The sequence below is a fragment of the Cucurbita moschata genome, unplaced genomic scaffold, assembly GCF_002738365.1.
Source record: "Cucurbita moschata cultivar Rifu unplaced genomic scaffold, Cmos_1.0 Cmo_Scf00023, whole genome shotgun sequence".
In the NCBI taxonomy this organism is placed as follows: Eukaryota; Viridiplantae; Streptophyta; class Magnoliopsida; order Cucurbitales; family Cucurbitaceae; genus Cucurbita; species Cucurbita moschata.
The window spans coordinates 1,215,184-1,231,231 of NW_019268539.1; the positions used below are offsets into that span (position 1 = coordinate 1,215,184).

Sequence of the window (16,048 nt, forward strand, 5' to 3'; positions counted from 1 at the left end):
AACACGAGCACTTGTGGAGTGACATAGAACGAGTTCAATGGTAGCACTTTTCTACATGATCGTAGTCTCGAGAAGATTTTGACTTCGACATCAAAAGAAATTGATTCCTTCACTGCTTACAAGTAACTGCATTGAGCTCCTGTAAATGCTAGAGAGTTCGTCGTAACCAAAGGAAAAGAGACAAAGACAATCTAACAACGTAGATCAAGCGAAAATCATAACTTGATCAAAACATTAGTAATAAACTACGAACATGAGTATAATTTAGCGATAATTGATACATATTTTATTTTTTTTTAGACGTAAAATTTAATATATTATTTTGTATGATCTCGAAAAATTTCCCGCCATGTGTAAGAAAGGCATCCTTTGCCTTAATAAAAATTTTGACATACAAAGAAATTTCAGACGGTTTTGGACCAAATACTGTATTTTATTCATACAAAAAGTTGCAATTTTTCAGATAGGAGGCGGCCGGCGGCGTGCGTCGCAACTTTTCCGCAGGACACGGCTGCCGAGTGTGTCGCCGACGTTGATAGAGAAAGCGGAGTCGCAGTTACAGGGAGAGAGAAGACGGGAGAAAGAGATAGGGTTTACATTACACTCAGTCCACGGACCTCAATCCCTAGCGACTTCTCCCTCAGCCGCCCTTCCATTCTCCTTTCTCCTCCTTGGACTGGTAATATTGAAGTTCTAATTCTGTGTCGGTGTTCGCCTCCCTTTTCTTCTTCGTGCTTCTTAGCCTCTACTTTTGCTCCATTTCCTCGATTTGTTTGATTGGAATTTTGTTATCTGTATTTTGCCCTTGTTTTCTTAACTGTGATTGATATGGTGGTTTAGTATTCAGTGTGTTTATGTCACTATTTAAATCATGGTACTAGCTTTCTTTACGTTTAATTCTTGTTTCCTGTGATTGTTCAAGAAGGAAAGTTTGGGAATGGGCTTCAATTGTGAAATTATGATATGAAATCTGGGGTTAGATTCTATGATCTGCAACATGCAAACCCGTAGTTCACAAATGCTAAAACCCTCGAATCAATTTGATTTCACTCCAAGGGGGAGTAAGACTCGGATTACCTTGTTGATTGAATATCTCAAGACAATAACATTTGTTTGAGATTCAAATCACTCCACAAGCAAGATTGATCGTGTTAAACTTGAATGAATCTAAACATGCAATTTAAACTACATAGAATTGTAAAGAAACTTAGCCCTTGGCTAAAGGAAAACACAAATGCTCTTTTTACTACATTTTTCGAGTCTGCTTTACAAATATAACATACATGACTTTATATAGCCTCAAAATGTACGAGATAGATGGTGTGAGATCCCAAATCGGTTGAAGAGGGGAAAGAAGCATTCCTTATAAGGGTAGGGACACCTTTCCCTAACAGACGCGTTTTAAAACCTTGAGGGGAATCATAGAAGGGAAAGTCCAAAGAGGACAATATGTGCTAGTGGTGGGCTTGGACTGTTACAAATGGTATCAGAGCAAGTCATCGTGCGGTGTGCCAGCGAGAACATTGGGACCCCAAGGGGGGTGGATTGTGAGATCCCACATCGGTAGGAGAGGGGAACAAAACATTTCTTATAAGGGTATGGAAACTTCTCCCTAGCTTATGCTTTTTACAACCTTGAGGAGAAGCTTGGAAGGAAAAGCCCAAAGAGGACAATATCAGTTAGTGGTGGGCTTGGGCTGTTACAGGTGACTCTTGACTGGGTTAACGACTCTTTTTGGGACCTTAAAGATCTCTGTAGTGAACTTCATGCATGTGACCAAGATCTTTGCTAATGGCTTTGGAAGAATTCTTACCCCAAGAAGGGGAGACAAAAGTGAAACTCAAGACCACTTGTTATTCACTTGCCCTGTGGCTTCTTTCTTTTGACAGAACTTATTTGCTTGCTTTAGTTGGTCCATTGCTTTGCTCAACAGCCCCAAAAGTCTTCTTCTTGGCATGCTTTTGAGGTTCAGGTTAACAAGTTGTAGCTTAATGTCATAAGAGCTTTTTTATGGACCTTTCGGTTGGATAGAAACTACGAATTTTTCTTGAAAAAGGTAATATATTTTTACAATTTGTGGTATCATATAGTTTTATTAGATAATTTGGCTTGCTATTCATTTGTGTCAGAGAGGAAATTGTATTACTTTTAGTGGTTGTGGATGAAGAAACTAGAGATGCCATTACGCTCGAGGCCCCCCTAGGAGATTGAGCTATAAAGTGCTCTGATACCTTGAAAATTGATTTCCTCATTGACCTTATATCTGCAGACTTTGTACCTATATAAAGTTGGGTAGCTGTAGGCCTCAATGTAATGGACTATGGAGTATTAGTTGCACTATGCCACATAACTAGCCCTAACGGAACATATCAACCCACGATGAGAGGAATGAAATATCGAATAAATTCTCGCTCTTTTTATTGGAAGTGTTTAGTTTAATATTGTGACATTTTAAGTGGTTGGCGTTATAAATCTGTTGGGGAAATGATTGTAAAACACCAAGGACATACTAATGTATTTGATGAAGATTGTACTCAAATTTTCTTCTTGAATTTTCAGATTTCTGCAGCTGTTGTAGGATCTTCGAAGAATGTCTAAAGAAGAAAGCTCGAAATCTAACAGAAGGACAACCCGGTCCTCGGCAGCGGCTGTTCTAAGGGATTCTGGTGAAACTAAGAAGACATATCATCCACATATTCCAACTCTTAATGATCTTGTTTTTGGAGAAGATACCATTAGTAAGGAAGATCTCCTATCTAGTTTTCCTGGACGTCATACTCAAATTCTTGAACTCCTTAACCTTTTAGGTCCCCTGAATTCTCCCATGCTTCCCCTCTTTGTTTATGGTGGCACGTCATCGGGAAAAACCAGTGTCATTCTACAGACATTCCGTCATCTCAACCGTCCTTTTGTCTATTCTAGCTGTCGCACTTGTTATAATTTACGAACTCTATTTGAGTCTATCTTGAATCAGTTATTACTTCATCAAAAAGATGCAGGCAGTGGATATTTGAGTGCAAAGCGCTGTGAAAAGCCATCAGATTTCGTTAACTTTCTTCGTGAAGCCTTGGTTAAAGTCGTAAATACTCTTCAGGGAAACCCAGGAAAGCTAAGCACCAAGAAGTTGACAGGACAAGGGCATGGACATATGATCTACCTGATTTTCGACAACTTGGAACTCGTTAGAAACTGGGACAAGAGTTCAAGCATACTGCCTTTTCTATTTAATCTCCATGAAGTTTTAAACATGAATGAGGTTGGATTTCTCTTCATCAGTAATACTTCACCTGACACATACTATTCAAATGTGGGTTACTTGGAGCCCATCCCTGTTTATTTCTCTGAGTACACAGAAGACGATCTTCGTCAAATTCTTTCGAGGAATCAAACTAATCAAGAGATGTATTCATCCTTTCTGAGGTAAGGATTCCATTCTCTCTTACTGTATGGCCATGCTTGAATTGCTTGAATTGCTTGAGTTTCTCATTAAACATGCTTCTGTATCCCATGAAACAGTATTGTATTGGGGCCATTCTGTAGAATTACTAGGCAAGTGAATGAGTTATCCATAGCCTTTTCATCATTGTATAAAACGTACCGTGAAGCTTCGGGTGATCTGAACAATGTTCCCAATGAGTCCAGCAAGAGGGCACGTTTCAGTCATTTTCAGCCACATATTGCCCCTGCTTTGAATCAGATATTTAAAATTTCATCTCAGCCTTCTGAACTTAATAATTTAAAGGAACCAAAGAGAAAAGGTGGCAGTAAGAAACTTGGTGGGTTTGACTCTTCTGAGGACTTGGACTTTCACATGTCTACTTCTGCAAAATATCTTCTTCTTTCAGCTTTTCTTGCTTCAAGAAATCCAGCTACACTTGATGCATCACTGTTTGATTCTACTGGGGGCGCTAGTAGTCGAAAAAGGAAGAAGAGGTAATATTTCAACCTTTTTATTCACACGAGTTTCCTTATGCAACGTGCAAGTAAAAAAAAAAAAAAAAACTTAAATTATACAGGATATCTTTTTATTTATTGGTACTCTTTCAAGGATCTAGGACGATGTAGCATGATATGATAACATTAGGGACAATCTATTATTTAAGCTAGAGATATTAATTGTTGGGATTGTTAGTAATCACGACTCTCCACAATGGGATGATATTGTCCACTTTGAGCATAAGCTCTCATGGCTTTACTTTAGGCTTCCCCAAAAGGCCTCATCCCAGTAGAGATGTATCCCTTACTAATAAATCCATGATCATTCCCTAAATTAGCCAATGTAGGACTCCCCCAACAATCCTCAACAATCCTTCTCTCAAACAAAGTACACTATAGAGCTTCTCCCGAGGCCTATGGAGTCCTCGAACAGCCTCCCCTTAAAGGCTCGACTCCTCCTCTGGAGTCCTCGAACAAAGTACACTATTTGTTCGACACTTGAGTCACTTTTGACTACACTTTCGAGGCTCACAACTTCTTTGTTCGACATTTGAAAATTTTATTGACATGGCTAAGTTAAGGGCATGGCTCTGATACCATGTTAGTAATCACGACTCTCCACAATGGGATGATATTGTCCACTTTGAGCATAAGCTCACATGGCTTTGCTTTGGGCTTCCCCAAAAGGCCTACGTATCCCTTACTAATAAACTCATGATCATTCCCTAAATTAGCCAATGTAGGACTCCCCCCCAACAATCCTCAACAGGGATATGGAACCAATAAAAGATATGGTAGAAATATATATGGCAGATATTTTGTAAAGATCTGATAGATATATATGGTAGATATTTCGTAGAGATTTGGTAGATTATATTTCATAGACGACCAAATTTGTTAAAGCTATATTTAGTAAATTGAAACCCTATATATACCCCATTAGGCAGTGCTTCCAAAATGGATTTTCTTCATTCTCTTTATTCTCTCTTGGTGTCATACCTGAAGTCATCAATAAAACGTTTAACCAATATTCCTCCTTGAATTTTCTCTCACCTGTTCTTTATGTTCATCTTGATCGAGTGTGTGCGTTGTTGTGCGATCCTAACATTAATGAATAATAAAAGACGTCAAAAAAATTAGTAATGAAAGACAATGTTCAGTTCTTGATTCTTTGTACACATGGAAATTGGTAAAGCTAAATTGACCGTCTTAGTACATCAATAAAGTTTTAATGAACACACCAATTATGCCAATCTTTTTTGTTTAATACTTCTAGTTCATATAAAAGAGCCATTATTCAGTTTAATAGCTTAGGTAATTTGTTAACAATGTTTTAGGCCATCTGAAAAGGCAATTGAGCAGAAGGAAATTTCAGAACAGGAGCTGCTAATGAAAGGACCTGGAACTTTTCCATTGGAGAGATTGCTTGCAATATTTCAGTGCATTACGTCTGTTGCAGAAACCTCGCTCGAAGATGTGCAAGATGTTGTAATGGATAGTCGAAATGAGGATAGCGAACTCATGTCTGATGTTCTCCTGCAACTTTCCAGCCTCTGCAATGCAAACTTTGTGGTCAAAGGAGGAAGTTGCCCACTAGAAGGTTCTACACGATATCGCTCTACAGTGTCTGAAGATATGGCTTCGAAGGTAATATTCTCCGATAACGCCTTCTTTGGTTTTGAGTATTAGTTGTATATCTGATTTCGGTGCGACCTAATCATCAGGTGGCAAGGAGTATTAAGTTTCCCCTCTCCAAATACATGTACAGAAGATAAGTTGTGATAAGGAAATGTATTTCTTAACATGTCAGAAAGAATCCAGATTCTCAGGTGCCAAGAGGTATGGGTGCATAGCATTATTATATACGTCATTTCTTAACATGCTTGTCGACCTTCTCGTAAATGAACTGATGACTTATCTGCTTTGTTCTGTCGTGATGCTCGAGATTTTTCTGTGCTGATTGTTAATTGCCTATCACAAAACAATTTTGATTGAACTTTGAATCTCAATCATGAATTTCTTCAAAAGCTTCTATATCTGCATCCCTTCACAAATTCCCAACACAAATGAACTACCATGTATCAACATAAAGAATAAAGGGCTTATAGAGAATGTTCGAACTATTATAATTTCTTTGGCAACCAAATGTAGTAGAGATAGATAGTTGTCTGATGAGATGTGCACGCAAGCTGAGTCGAGCACTCATTGATATTAAAAAACAAACCCCCAAAGCAAGTGTTTGATATTCAACTTCAGCATTGGTCCTTGTACATTGATTCCTTTTTGTTTCTCCAAGTAAGCAGGTTATCCCAAATATTGGAGCAGTAGCCAATTGTATATCTCTAATGAGTTCATTCTCCGACCCAACAAACAGAGGTCTATCGGTTTGTTGGATGACTTTTTACAACAATCCAATGAGTGATGTAGCATTTTATCAATTTTATTGACCCCATTTTTGTAACGACCGATCAAATGCTACTCTGAGTGATGAGTGACCAGGCTACGATTTGAACCGATGAAAAATGTTAATATCTCCACTCAAATAGTCTAACACTTAGGAATCCACGGTCCCAGTTTTTGTTTGTTATGTTGCATAGAAGAACAAGGGAAGACGGTAGTTTAATGAGTAAGATTACTGGTAGAGATTGGAGGTGGTGTTGAGTGATGTAGCATTATGTTTCATGATGGTGAAAGAGAAGCTGAAAACCGAGTGTGAAGGATCGTTATAGGCTCGGGTTTTTTATTGAACCATGAATTGATCCGGTGAGATCGAGAGAGCCACTAGCAAATCACGGGATAGTGAGAGAGTGTAACAACCCAAGCCCACCTCTAGCAATATTGTCCTCTTTGGACTTTCTCTTCTGGGCTTCCCTTCAAGGTTTTAAAACGCGTCTGCTAGGGAGATGTTTCCTTACCTTTATAAGAAATGCTTTGTTCCTTTCTCCAATTGATGTGGGGTCTCACAATCCACCCCCCTTGGGGGCCCAACGTTCTCGCTAGCACACCGCCTGGTGTCTGGTTCTGATACCATCTGTAATAGTCTAAGCCCACCGCTAGCAGATATTGTCCTCTTTGGACTTTCTCTTCTAGGCTTCCCCTCAAGGTTTTAAAACGCGTCTGCTAGGGAGAGATTTTCACACCCTTGTAAGAAATGTTTCGTTCTCTAACCAACGTGAGATCTCACAAAGAGAAACTCAGCCAAGAACAAAATGAGACTCACAGGAATATTTCAGTGACTTGGAGAACCATCGCAAAGTTGGATGATAGACAATGGTGATGTGCTAGGGAGTTGGAAGAGCGATGGCAAGTTACGACTCTAGAACGAGTGGTGACGGTGAATGGTTGGTGTGACAAACTAGTGACGATGGCAATAGTGAGACATAGAAGGCCCTACACAAGCAGCTGGACTGTTATACAATTAATGCGTCCCATTGAGAGCGAGCAAAAACTTAGATTCACATTGATGGATTCAGTATGAGTATGACTAGGATCTTAGAGGGTTGTGAATCCATGACAACTGAGATTGTATCAGCCAGGCTTCCAAACATCTAGTTGACACTGTCAAAATGATGACACTATGTGCCCAGATTTGGGTTTCAGTATTGTTGTCGCAAAGTGAAAAATAGTGACTCTAAATTTAGAGAGTGAGCAAAGTAGGACCTTTCATCCTTGGATGCAGTCTCTAAATTTAGCTTGCTTGACAATTTTCACAGTTGTGCTATTCATGCTGAGTAATTTAATTTGCACCTAAGCACACTATGGTTAGTTGTGTTGCTTACGTCTTCTCTAATCTATTATTGATGAATGGAATCTTCCCATTGTTCATTATTGATGCAACTTTAATGTGATACTGAAATCTCTTCCAATATCATGCTCTTCTTCATCATCCATAAGTCTTCTGCTTCTCCGTACCCGGCTACTATTTCTTCTTTCACTTCCGAGTTATCAGCTAAACTCAATAGCATGTTGAGGATTGTGTTAGGAATAACGACTTTCCACAATGATATGATATTGTCCACTTATGCCTCATACCAATGAGATGTATTCCTTACTTATAAACCCATGATCATTCTCTAAATTAGCCAACAATCCTCCTCTCGAACAAAGTACACCATAGAGCCTTTCCTGAGGTCTATGTAGCCCTCGAACAACCTCTCCTTAATCAAGGCTCGACTCCTTTCTCTAAAGCCCTTGAACAAAGTACACCCTTTGTTCAACACATGAGTCACTTTTGACTACACTTTCGAGGCAAGCAATTTCCTTGTTCGACACTTGAGGATTCTATTGACATGGCTAAATTAAGGGCATGACTTTTATACCATGTTGGAAATAACAACTCTCCACAATTGTATGAGCATAAGCTCTCATGGGTTTGCTTTTGGTTTCCCAAAAAGGCCTCATACCAATGAGATGTATTCCTTGATTGTTGGGAGGAAGTCCCACGTTGGCTAATTAAGGAGATAATCCTGGGTTTATAAGTAAGGAATACATCTCCATTAGTAAGAGACATTTTCAGAAAACCAAAAGTAAAGCCACGAGAGCTTATATCATACCATTATGAAGAGTCATGGTTCCTAACGTAGCACACCAGTAGCTCAATGACGAGCTTTAGAGAAGAAAAGGACCAGATCTAATCCACGAAAGAGAAAAAATACAAAAACGTAAATGAATGCTTCACATGGGTGTGTGGAGCTTCGAAAAAAACAGCAGGTGGCATGAATTAATGTTCTTCTTCAGAGGCTTTAGATCATGAAATGACATATATTGAAACAACTTTCCATGGCAGGAAAACCTGAAGATGGTTAGTTACCAGCTACTGCAGTATGGGTTGAAGAACAGCAGAGAGATAAGAAAAGGAAAACAGTGGATTATTTTAGCAGTGTCTTAGGTCACCCTATTCTATTCCTCTGCCTCTCAAAACCGTCGGCAGTGGTTGAGAATATATTAAAAGAGGATGAAAGTTGCACCTACCTTTTCAAGGAAGTAGATATGTACTTTTAATTGTGAGTTGCTCAAGAATGCTGCCCCCTTTTTGGGCCATCTTCCACAACTTAGACCCTACTTTCCACCAGAAATCTATCGGTAACTTTCTTCTACCTTTCCTTTTTGACAAAAGATAATGCTGTTTCATTTAATGCCCATTGCTTTCTTTGCCCATCTTGCATTCAACTCTTCTTCTATGAACTGCTTTATTTTGCTACTACTCAGCTTTGTCAAATGCTATTAATGCCATTGATGTTGATACCCAAGTGTTCATCTTTCTCTCCTCTGCTAGCCTGTAGTTATAGTGTATGGGAAACAAATTATGGTTTCTTTTCATTATTTTGTTCCAGGGTTTTATACTTTTTCTTGGGTAATTCAATGTTGTTAGAGCTGTGTTCATAATTATTAGAATACATTCAGCTTTATGGTTTGGTTAGTTTGTAGTTTTAATTAGATTTCTTAATCTTTTGAAGTTCTTTGTTTCATTGAATGAAATTTGGAAGTTGTTGAACTCAAATAGCTTTAATGAATCATTAGAGATGTCAAAATTGTCTATTCGACTTGATTGTTTGATCGAATAAGCATAGCCACTATTACACATGTATCACGTGATGTTGTTTTGATACGACTTGTATGAATGAACTATTAAAATGTATATTTAGGGTATGTTGTGTCTTATAGCTTAGATGCCTTTGGCTTGAACATTGGGTAATGGTAGTTGTGTCTTATAGGTAGCATTCTAGTTTTAACCAAGGTGGTCTTAAAAGTCTCTCTTGTTTAGTTAATTATTCCATAAAAGTTTCCTATTATTTGTCACGATTCTTAGATTTGAAATCCTTTCAATTTACGACGTTGGAGCCCTGTGGGACCCACCTCGAACTAGACGACAAACTTTCGTTTGAACAGAGAATGATAGAAGAAGTGGAGAAAGTTTTTTGTCCATTAGCTAAATGGGGTTCGGGTCTAAAATTATATTTTGTCTTCGTCTCTACTCTGCTGTCGTTAGGGTAGTTGCAGGATTGAGGAATAAATTTTAAGATTAGGGTAAAATATTATGTTTTCACTTTTGGGAAACAAACATATTTAACTAAAAGATGGTTGGAAGTTAAGTTAGATTAATGAAACAATGTATTAATGTTTAGTACTTTTCATAAAAGGGTAAAAAAGTAATTTCGATGAATAGATTTTTTTTGCGTAGAAGAATAAAAGAAAAAATAAATGATGTAATATTTATAAATTTGGTACATATATAAATGAAAATAATCAAAATTAGAAGCATTTGAATTATAGGATTTGTAATATAGGGTTAATTTTACCTAACTTTTAAATGATCTTGTGTGCAAGAAAGACCAATGTCTAAAATTGTAATTTCCAAGTTTGACTTTAATTAATTATTTAATTTTTTTTAATATACAAAAAAAATCCCAATATTTATTAATGAATAATAATGATATAATTTTCAATTAATTAATTAATTAATTAATTAAATTTGGAGGTTGCAACTTATCTACCCTAACTTTTAGTCAATTTTTGTTTGGGTTGTTATATCCAATCCAATCTAATTTCTATTCAATTAGAGCTTAATTAATTGAAAATTGGTCTCCAAGAAATAATTGACCTTATTAAATTTTCAAATTAAAATTAATAATGACGTCGCCCGATAGATATTTAGATGTACCCATCAATTAATGATCTAAATACGATAATATAATAGACCAACTAGTATATTAATTGAATATGTATGTTAAAAAGCGGTTTATTATTGTTTTTTATTATTATGTGTGCGCATTTAGAACGTATTTATTTTGTATTATCTGTATTTATGTTAAATTCGTGGCGTGTCGGGTTGGAGGAATCTTTTGGACCAACTCGAATAGAGTTCACAACTCAACCTAACCCAACTCTCTGTTGGGTTGGGTTGTCGGGTTGTTCTTTTTTAAAAAATTATATTTATTTAGAATAGATGTTACATTAATAATTAAATTATCATATAGCTCAAATATAAAACATTTATATGTTACCATGCATCACTAACATCGATAACAAATATTAAATATTCTTAATTTTTACAATAATCTATAATCTTAAAATTAGTATAAAGTTGGATTGAGTTGAATTATAACCTTATTTCAGGTTAGTCAAATTGACCTAAGTCAACTCCCGAACCTACCCAAGTTTTTAATTTTTTAAAAATTCAACCCAACCAAAATTGAAAATACATATATATAACCCCGAGATTAGATTGAGTAATTCATGTGATTCGAACTATCAGGTCATATGAACGATTTTAAATTAAATTAGTATTTTAGTTTGGAGGTAGCATTGAAAAGTGATGAGATATTACCATATTAGGGTTGACTTTGAAATTGAATGCAGGGAGACACGTGGAAGGTGGAAGGGCAAAAAGGAGAAATTAAATTTATTAAAAATTTACAGTCCGCCTCGAAACAAAGAAAAATATTTATTCAAACGCGTTTTTTCCTTTTATTTATTTATTTAATTTTCTTTGGTAATAACTAAATTCGGACATAATTTTACTATTTTTTTTAAATGCTTTTATTTCCCTTTTGACTTTCGTCCCATGTTTCAGTTGTAGCACACAGTTTTATTTATCCCTCACTAAAAAACATGATATATTTAATTATGTTATATTCAAATCAAAAAGTCAATGAAATCGTCAAAAGAAAAATAATAAAAAATTATGAGACTGATGGCGATACGTAACAGGTTAAAATAGACAATATCGACTATCAGTAAGCAGTGACTAATAACTCGATCAATCCAATTTATACCGTTTGAATTGAATTTTTAATTTATCGAAACTCAAATAAATAAAATTTTTATACGTTGAGTTGGCTCATAAATTCTTAAATTAATTTAAATGGAATCCAACCCACTTAAATTTATTTATTATTAACTCATTTTTGTTGTTATATTTTAATTTTATAATTATTTACTGTCTATAAACTTTTAAAAATAAATTTTAAAATTTTAAAATATAATTTTTTCAGAACTTAGGTTTAAAAATAAATAAATAACGAAACAACCCGAACCCATTCAACCCAAATATTTTACGGTTGGGTTTAGTTAGGTTCAGTATTTAAAAAAAAATTATTTGTGTTGAATAATTATATTCCATCTAAAAAAATGTTATAACATTCACCGATAGAGTTTAGTTAGGAGAAATAACGAAGAAAATACGAGCCGACTCATTTTCATTTTTTTATTATAATAATCAGGAAACTTTATTTTAATGACCAAGATAATATTAATTTATAATAAAGATTTGACCTACGTAATGATGTAGCTATAATATAACAACTACTAATTAACCTATGAAATTGATTAACCATAACTATATGCTAACTAAATATATAATAATAATAATAATAATAATAAGAATAAGAAAATAAATAAATAAAAAATAAAGAGTTTCACAAGGAAAAGTAAAGCTATAAATGGTTGAATATGGTTTGGTGGGTTATGGCTCAACCAACCATTACCTATACCCCACGTCATAATCTTCATTTCCATTTATTTATTTATTTATTTTCTCTTTTTATAATTCTATAAATAAAATTATTTCAAACTACCAAAAATAAATATTTATTTGTTTTCTAAAATACCAATTACATTTATATATTACTTATTAATAACCTAACCTCTCCCGCATGCAAATAAAAACCGACTTACACGATAACATATAAGGTAGAGATTTTTTTAGTTTAACGACAAAAAAAAAAAAAATGAACGATTGTTATTCACTACGTTATACTTGAATCGACATGTAAATTTTAACGGGGTGACATATAGGTGTTCACGGGTTGAAAATTTAGACTCAGATCAATTGCTCGTGTTGTAACTTTTTTCAACGTAGGTAACCCTAGTTAAATAATAAACTCAACTCAACCTAATCATAAATTGTTCGGGTCATTTATTTAAATTATTTAAATATGTAAAATATATATATATATATATATATATATATATTTTTTTTTTCTAAAAAGTCTTTAAATTTATTTTTAAGCGTGGTTAGGGAATAAATAATCGAAAAATAATTATAATATTAAATAAAATCATAAATAGATATACAAATATATAATTATATGGTACGCATTTCTTGTTCAATAAAGTTTGATTCGGTGATCACGAACGATCACCGGTACAAATTGATAAAATTTTCATTTATTAAATAATTTAATAACTGAGCTGAAAGAGTATGAAGACAAAATGTTTTAAAAAACTCTGTATTTTTCTACATTTTTCATTCAAAGGGTATGAGTCGATGAACAGTTCTTATAAGATTTTTCAAATCACAGTGTTTTGAATACTCGTCACTCAAACGGTATGAATGGATGGATCAACCGTGTTTATATAAGGTTCTTCGGATCACGGAATCTTTTTATAAAATAAAAAGAAATTAAAATAAAAATAAAAATTTTGTCTTGGGAGTGTTGTGTAGTTGGCCTCAGTTCCTCAACTAAACCCATTAAATTGGCCTCTTCATTTAAAGCCCCAATTTAATACTCTCCTCCTTTCTGCAGAATTAGGTGCGTTTTACTCTCTTTCTCTCTCATACCCTTCTAGAGAGAGAAACTCATACACATAATTTCTAAAATATTTCAAACAAAATTCAAAAATTAAAATTAAAAAAACCAGTCTGGCTCAGTAATTGCCTTTCAATGCCGATTCAACTATAAAACCTACTTCTTCTTAAACCCCTTTCATGAGTTTTCTCTCTCTCTCTCTCTCTACTTTTCCTTCTTTTTTTCCCCGGAAAATTTTACTTTCCCGGAAACCCACATTTTCTCGGGAAACAAACAGAAAAAAAAAATGGACGTGGGTTTGGGTTTGGTTATTGTAATGGCGGTGACGGCGTATCTTCTGTGGTTTACGTTCATTTCCCGGTCGTTGAAAGGGCCTCAAATGTGGCCGTTGCTCGGCAGCTTGCCGGGGTTGATAGAGAATTGCGACCGTTTACACGACTGGATCTCCGACAACCTCCGTGCTTGCGGCGGCACTTATCAAACATGCATTTGGGCCTTCCCTTTCTTCGCAACAAAACAGGGCCTCGTGACTGTCACGTGCGACCCGAGAAATCTGGAGCATATACTCAAGACCCGATTCGATAATTACCCTAAGGGCCCCACTTGGCAAGCTGTATTTCACGAGTTACTTGGCCAAGGTATTTTTAATTCTGATGGTGACACGTGGCTCTTCCAGAGAAAAACTGCTGCCTTGGAATTTACTACTAGGACCCTTCGTCAAGCCATGGCTCGATGGGTTAGCCGAGCTATTAAGTTGAGGTTTTGTCCTATTCTTAAACAAGCCGAGCTTAATTCTCAGCCGATTGATCTTCAGGATGTGTTGTTGCGGCTTACTTTTGATAATATTTGCGGCTTGGCTTTTGGGAAAGATCCTATGACTTGCGCGCCGGGTTTCCCTGAAAATGGCTTTGCTATGGCTTTTGATCGAGCCACTGAAGCTTCGTTGCAACGGTTTATTTTGCCGGAGGTTCTTTGGAAATTTAAAAAGTGGCTTCGGCTTGGTATGGAAGTCAGCTTGAGCCGGAGTCTCGTTCATATCGAGGAGTATTTATCCAGTGTTATTGATTCACGTAAGCTCGAGTTGCTGAATCAGCTTAAAGACTCGACCCCACATGATGATTTATTGTCACGTTTCATGAAGAAGAAGGAAAGTAATTACTCCAACGCGTTTCTTCGCCATGTGGCGCTTAATTTCATCCTAGCTGGACGGGACACGTCATCCGTTGCTCTGAGCTGGTTCTTCTGGTTGGTTACATTAAACCCACAAATTGAAGAAAAAATCCTCCGCGAGATCTGCACCGTTCTGATTGAGACACGTGGCAATAACATTCAATCATGGCTGGATGAGCCGTTAGGATTTGAAGAGATCGACCGTCTGATTTATCTCAAAGCCGCTCTCACCGAAACCCTTAGACTGTACCCGTCGGTGCCGGAGGATTCAAAGCACGTCGTCGCCGACGACATTCTTCCCGACGGAACCTTCGTTCCGGCGGGATCGTCGGTGACTTATTCAATTTATTCCACCGGAAGAATGAAGTCGACGTGGGGAGAAGACTGCCTCGAATTCCGGCCGGAGCGGTGGCTGACGGCGGACGGGAAGAAATTCATACCATACGATCCGTACAAATTCGTAGCGTTCAATGCAGGGCCAAGGATCTGCTTGGGGAAGGATTTGGCGTATTTACAGATGAAGTCGATAGCGGCGGCGGTACTTCTCCGACACCGGCTGACGGTGGCGGCAGGGCATAAGGTGGAGCAGAAAATGTCGTTGACGCTGTTTATGAAGTACGGGCTGAAGGTGAACGTTCACCGGAGGGAGTTGGAAGGAATAGTGGAAAGCATAAGGGGCAAAAACGGAAATTCACAAGGGAATGATACTCCGTTAGTCGCCGTTGTGAACTGTAACGGCGGGTGTAACGGTTTTAACGACGTACAACGCTAAGGGCGTGTTTGGTTGTTCGGTAAATTTAAGAGGTTAATTAAAAAAATTATTATATATTATTTATAAAAAGATGTGGGGCCCATGCAATGGCAATTGAGGAACACGCGCCATTCAGGTATTTAAAGTGTCTTTCATTACACGGGATTGGAGGGGAAGGATAAAATTACTACGGCTGTGATGAAAGTCAAGTCATATAAGGTTATGATGGTAATATTCATCAATCTTTTTTCTTTTTTTCTTTTTTTATTTTTATTTTTTATAGCCATTTAATTAATGTTTTTTTTTCTTTTCTGTAATAATCGTATTTCCCAAATTTTATTTTCTATACCAAGGATGATTTTGTCACCTTAATTAATTTATTTGTCTTTTTATTTTTTATTTTCTACCCTCATAATTTTATTCACTTTTGGATGGGTGTAATGTCAAGAAATTAATTTATTTATAATTTAATTTTAATGTCTTTATTTATTGGACAAATTTGAACTCGATAATGATTTCATTTATGGATATCTATTTCACTAAATCATGTACTCATTTTCTTAAAAGCGTCTTCGATGGGTAGAGGACGATAACATTGTAAATTATCTTTACAGTATCCCTCTCAAATCTCTTAACCTTCACTTTCACTGTGGCTGCTGCT

General features: G+C 36.2%; 2 protein-coding genes across 3 annotated transcripts; both read left to right on the forward strand.

Annotated features, from left to right (window-relative positions):
• The first annotated feature begins 404 nt into the window (after window positions 1-404).
• Window positions 405-9,198, forward strand: LOC111460349 (origin of replication complex subunit 5). 2 transcript variants are annotated; one of them, XM_023103582.1, is made up of 6 exons: window positions 405-679; window positions 2,570-3,420; window positions 3,517-3,933; window positions 5,274-5,583; window positions 5,661-5,775; window positions 8,723-9,198. In XM_023103582.1, the coding sequence occupies exons 2-5, from the start codon at window positions 2,591-2,593 to the stop codon at window positions 5,709-5,711; spliced, it is 1,608 nt and encodes a 535-aa protein (XP_022959350.1). In that variant the 5' UTR covers window positions 405-679; window positions 2,570-2,590; the 3' UTR covers window positions 5,712-5,775; window positions 8,723-9,198. The 2 variants fall into 2 exon arrangements, with proteins under 2 accessions (XP_022959350.1, XP_022959349.1); XM_023103581.1 differs by having other exon boundaries at window positions 406-679; window positions 2,560-3,420.
• Window positions 9,199-13,646: 4,448 nt separating this feature from the next.
• Window positions 13,647-15,462, forward strand: LOC111459971 (cytochrome P450 86A8). The gene has a single exon (XM_023103046.1). The coding sequence runs from the start codon at window positions 13,753-13,755 to the stop codon at window positions 15,406-15,408; it is 1,656 nt and encodes a 551-aa protein (XP_022958814.1). The 5' UTR covers window positions 13,647-13,752; the 3' UTR covers window positions 15,409-15,462.
• Window positions 15,463-16,048: the final 586 nt, after the last annotated feature.